Source organism: Plasmodium fragile, assembly GCF_000956335.1.
Source record: "Plasmodium fragile strain nilgiri unplaced genomic scaffold supercont1.142, whole genome shotgun sequence".
NCBI classification, from domain to species: Eukaryota; Apicomplexa; class Aconoidasida; order Haemosporida; family Plasmodiidae; genus Plasmodium; species Plasmodium fragile.
Genome location: NW_012192722.1, coordinates 17,711 through 22,248, shown reverse-complemented (window position 1 = coordinate 22,248; position 4,538 = coordinate 17,711). Strand labels below are relative to the sequence as shown.

General features: G+C 46.8%; 2 protein-coding genes across 2 annotated transcripts; one reads left to right on the top strand and one right to left on the bottom strand.

Annotated features, from left to right (window-relative positions):
- Positions 1-224: 224 nt before the first annotated feature.
- AK88_05489 (uncharacterized protein) lies at positions 225-1,122 on the bottom strand (the record flags this gene model as incomplete). The annotated part of the gene is made up of 1 exon (XM_012483091.1): positions 225-1,122. A coding segment is annotated over one exon (897 nt), but the record flags the coding sequence as incomplete, so codon positions are not given.
- Positions 1,123-2,665: 1,543 nt separating this feature from the next.
- AK88_05488 (uncharacterized protein) lies at positions 2,666-3,833 on the top strand (the record flags this gene model as incomplete). Its single annotated transcript, XM_012483090.1, has 2 exons — positions 2,666-2,746; positions 2,997-3,833. 2 exons carry the CDS (start codon positions 2,666-2,668, stop codon positions 3,831-3,833), a joined length of 918 nt encoding a protein of 305 aa, XP_012338513.1.
- Between the last annotated feature and the right edge of the window lie 705 nt (positions 3,834-4,538).

Here is a 4,538-nt window from a genome sequence, read left to right as displayed (position 1 = left end):
AATTCTGTCGCTGCATGGATATCCCTCCCTTCTCCACCAGTAACAATGTTGCACCCCGGGGGGAAATATTCCCCCGTCCGCACACAGACCTCGTCTACACAGTGGTCGCCCCTACCGCTGCCGTCGTGGCCGCCGCGTGCGTGTTGTTGCCGTGGCGGCATCCATATGCGTACGGGTCGTATTCGTGTGCGGGCCGTATTGGTGCTTTCTCCCCTCGGTCTTACCTACGGGTCCTTTATTTGGCTTCTCTGGTGTTGTGTTTGCCGGCGTCGGCGGGTCCGGTGTCGAAGGTTGTGGTCCGCTGCCGAGTGGTGGTGCTGGTGTGCCGCCGGCGACAGAGTTGGGTGCTGTGGCCTCAGTGTCATTATCCTCGAGATCGCTACTGGAGACGTCTTGGATAGACTCAATGCATGCTCCATTTGCCTGCGCGCATTGCACTACTTCTGTCTTTACCTCCTCAACTATGAGCTTCAGGTCTTGGCCTAGTGTCTGTATCAGTGTTTTCTCCTGTGGCTGCAGTTCAATCTGTCCATGCATAGGGTATATACCCTGTGTTGCCCCGTCAAGTTCTGCTAAGCTTTTCCTACATGTGCTGTCTATACCCTGGCCTCCAATTTTGTCAGTCAACCTTTTGTTGTTCTCTGACCATGTCGTAATCTGTGTCTGCATGTCGAATTCCTCGATTTGTATATCTGCAAACAGCCCCTTGCGGCACTTGCGCTGTGTAAGTAATCCACCCATATGCGCCTCCATCTTTTTCACAGTGTGCCATGCATAATATACACCCATGTCACTTTTGCATGGAGATTCGTTCAATATGTACATAAATATATTTGCTACAGCACACCTTATATATTGCTCCAACTCTTTTTTGTTGCTGCTGTGATCCTCCCAGCTGGCTGACTTCGAACTCCACCCGTTCAGGAAATATGATGCTCCTGTCATGAGTGTGCACATAATTCTATCGCCCACGTTAGCTACGATCGGTCTGTTTCCCTTTTGCGGATATGTGTAACCCTTGTTTAAACAATTAGATGCAAAGTGCTGCACAATATCGTCTTCCATATGTTCCACAAATTTGTCCAGTACCGCTTTTATATCTATCCATAGGCGTTGCTGCATGTTGCACAAGGAACATATATGTGTGTGCATAATTGGCCACTGCAGCTCTCTCGTCCATATTCACATGTGCCCACACATGTGTACGTGCTGCACGTACGATATCTTCCCATTGTGTAAGTAATATAGAATTAGTGCACGGTCGCATGCGTACAATATATACACAGGCATGTATACATACTATCATATATAGAGGCTGTTATAATTACACCACGCCTCCCCTGTTATTTTGCGTACATTACCGTATACTGCTCATGTTTGTCCACTAGACCCCTTTTTAGCAGGTAGTCTGCTAATAAAGCCCCTAACGTCGCATACGACATATTGTCCTTATCATGAAGCAATAGACTCCAAGGGATGAAACCATTATCGCTCAGATAACGGCTTGAATATAATATGGACACAATATTGTATTATATATATTATTCAGATGCTTAGGCAATGGAACATGTCTTCCAGGTAGCCTCCTTGCGGAAACATGTCCCATGAACAAACTTTCCCCTATCTGAATTTAATGACACATCCCATAAATTGTGCTATGGAAGAAGGAAAACAAAAAATCAAACACGGGAAACAAGAAAAAAAAAGTGATGCACAAACAACATATTCCTACAAACTTATAACAACATCTTCTACACAAAATAGAGAAGACTCTGTCTCTCTTCTACACATGAAGAATGTCCCCCCGTAGAGAAGAAAAAAAAAGAAAAAAAGACAAGAAAAAACAGGAAAAACAGTACACAAAACGTGTCATGCATATACACTCCCCGCCGCCTTCTTCACTAAACGCCTGCACACACTGTCGGCTCTGCGTACACAAAAAAACCGCAGTATAACAACATCCATTCTTCTGCCGTCGTTGCCTCGTCCTCGTAAACATTGTGCGCGCGTGTAAGAAGGAGGACAGATTGTCTCTCCGAGCACACGCGTCGACCAAAGCGGCCGCGTGCACGAAGGAGGACCGTTGTCTCCGCGCAAACGCGGCCAAGTTCAAGACGGATTCGACGAAGTAGCCGAGTAACGCGGCCGAGTGCAAGAAGGAGGAGGATTGTCTCGGAGCAAAGGCAGCAACGACGGCAGAAGAATTTAATTTTGTTGTTATACTGCGGTTTGGTTGTGTACGCACACAGAGACAGTGTGCACGCGGCTGGACAAGGCACACATATGTTGTGCGCGAACGAGACCAAGAATTTTGGAATTGATTTTGTTGTTCCGTTTTGGGTATAGGGGGTATTTGTTATGAGGGCCGTATTTTTCCTGTTTTTTCCTTTTTTTCTTTTTTGTTTTTGGTCCTATTTCCCTTGTTTGATTTCTCTTTTTCCTACTTCCAAACCCCACGCTTTATAGGGTGTGTGATTACATTCAGATAGGGCATAGTTTGGTCATGGGACATGCTTCCGCAAGGACCTTACAAGGAAGACATGTTCCATTCCCTAAGCATCTGAATAATATGTAATAAAATATTGTGTCCATATTATACTCAAGCCGTTATTTGACAGCTAATGGTTTCATCCGTTGCACACTATTGCTTCATGATAATGACAATATGTCGTATGCGACGTTGGGACATTTATTAGCACAATATGTATTGCACAGGAGACTAGGGGCGGATGAACCAGCATATACGGTAATTTATTGTGAGGGACACATGGAGCGAGCAGGCGCCTACACATATGCATGTGTACACGTGCACGATAGGCACGGTACTCAGTTTGCAGCATACATATGTTCACGTTACTTGCACGGGACGCATATGCCCGATGTGAGCATAGCATACCTGGTACAGAATGTAGCATAGCCGCGACTGGCGTGCGTATCTTCCGTGAAGACACGAAACTGACATATATGTACATGCCCCCGCATTACTCCAATTGCAGAAAAGTTTATGGCAGGATATAGAGGACCAACTGCAGAAGTTTATGGACCATTTGAAAGAGGACGGAATGGACGCTATGTATTATGCGAATTGCAAGAACACTGCATGGCAGCACTGGACGCTGCCCACTGCGCGACCCAGAGTAGTTACAAGCATGGGTGACAGAATTATATGCACACTTATGACTAAAGCATTGTATTTTGCAAATGGTTGGAGTTCTGCGACGTTCGATGATATGTCCGACACTGGGCCGAATAAGGACCTGAAGGATTTTATAAGATGCGGAATTGTAAATATGTTTATGCATCTATTGGAGGAATCAGCATGTGCGAGTCCGTGGGGTACATTCTACGCATGGTACTCCGTGAAGCAAATGAAGAATGACGGACCGTTCGCACGGAACTTAATATATGAGGAAACATGTAAGAACGGAATGGAAGAAGATATTGAGGTAGAAGGATGGTCTATGAAAGAACGTATTAAAGAATGGTTACGTAGACATGAAAGCATAGGGAACAGAATAAAGAAAGCACGTGTCCGTACGAACTGTAGCCGTAATATAGGAGAACTCCCGACACAGGGGCAAGGTGCGAAAAATACGGAGGACGGGGACATAGTAAAAGCCCAGGTAGTACAAATAGCGAAGAATCTAAGCAAAGGTATGGCTAAAATATTCAGAGAAATTAAGAAAGAAGTGAAGGAAAGTGGTAGCAAGGGGAAATATGCAGAATCCCCAATTACTGACTCCGCCGCCGAAGCATCGGACGACGACGATGCGGATGACGATGAAGAGGAGGATACGAATGGTAAGAACATTAAAGCATCACAGTGCTACTAATACGGGCAATACGAATACGCATAGTACGCATGCGTCTGAATACGAATACACGGCCGATACCGACGAACACGGCTCCATAGAGCCGCATACGCCCCGCACGGCCCGACTACTGAACGTACGACTGCGCACGGATGGATGCCGCCATCACAACCACGCACGCACGGGGGAACAGCACAACAGCACAGGGCGGCCACTTCGCTGCCTCACGTAGTGTGAGCGGCGACCACAGCGGCGGCCACGACGGCGATAGCGGTAGCGTAACGTGGATTAGCGGCGCGCGCACCGTACAGCGGAGCGGTAGTGTAGATGAGGTGTGTGTGTGCGTGCGGATCGGTGGCCACGGCAGCAGTAGCGGCGACGAGGATGATTGGAGTGTGCACTGTACGAAGTTATGGAATACATAGAAGGGGGATTTATGCATATGAGACACACGACAGCGTAATTTAGGAGACAGTGTAAGTTAGAAAAGGCGAGGGAGTAATGTAGAAAAAGGGGCAACAACGTACAAATCGGCAGGAAAGCTTGTGGCGGCCGTGTCGAGTTGCAGGTATCAAGTTCGTCCAATTGGTAACTGATACATGCGCAATTTTCCAATATACCAACTAAAGACCATAGTGTACTATAGAGGGAAAGGCATAAATGAACGATGCAATTCGCCCCTTCCAAGGCAATTAGCATATTCTACAGAGGCACAACCCCCCCCCC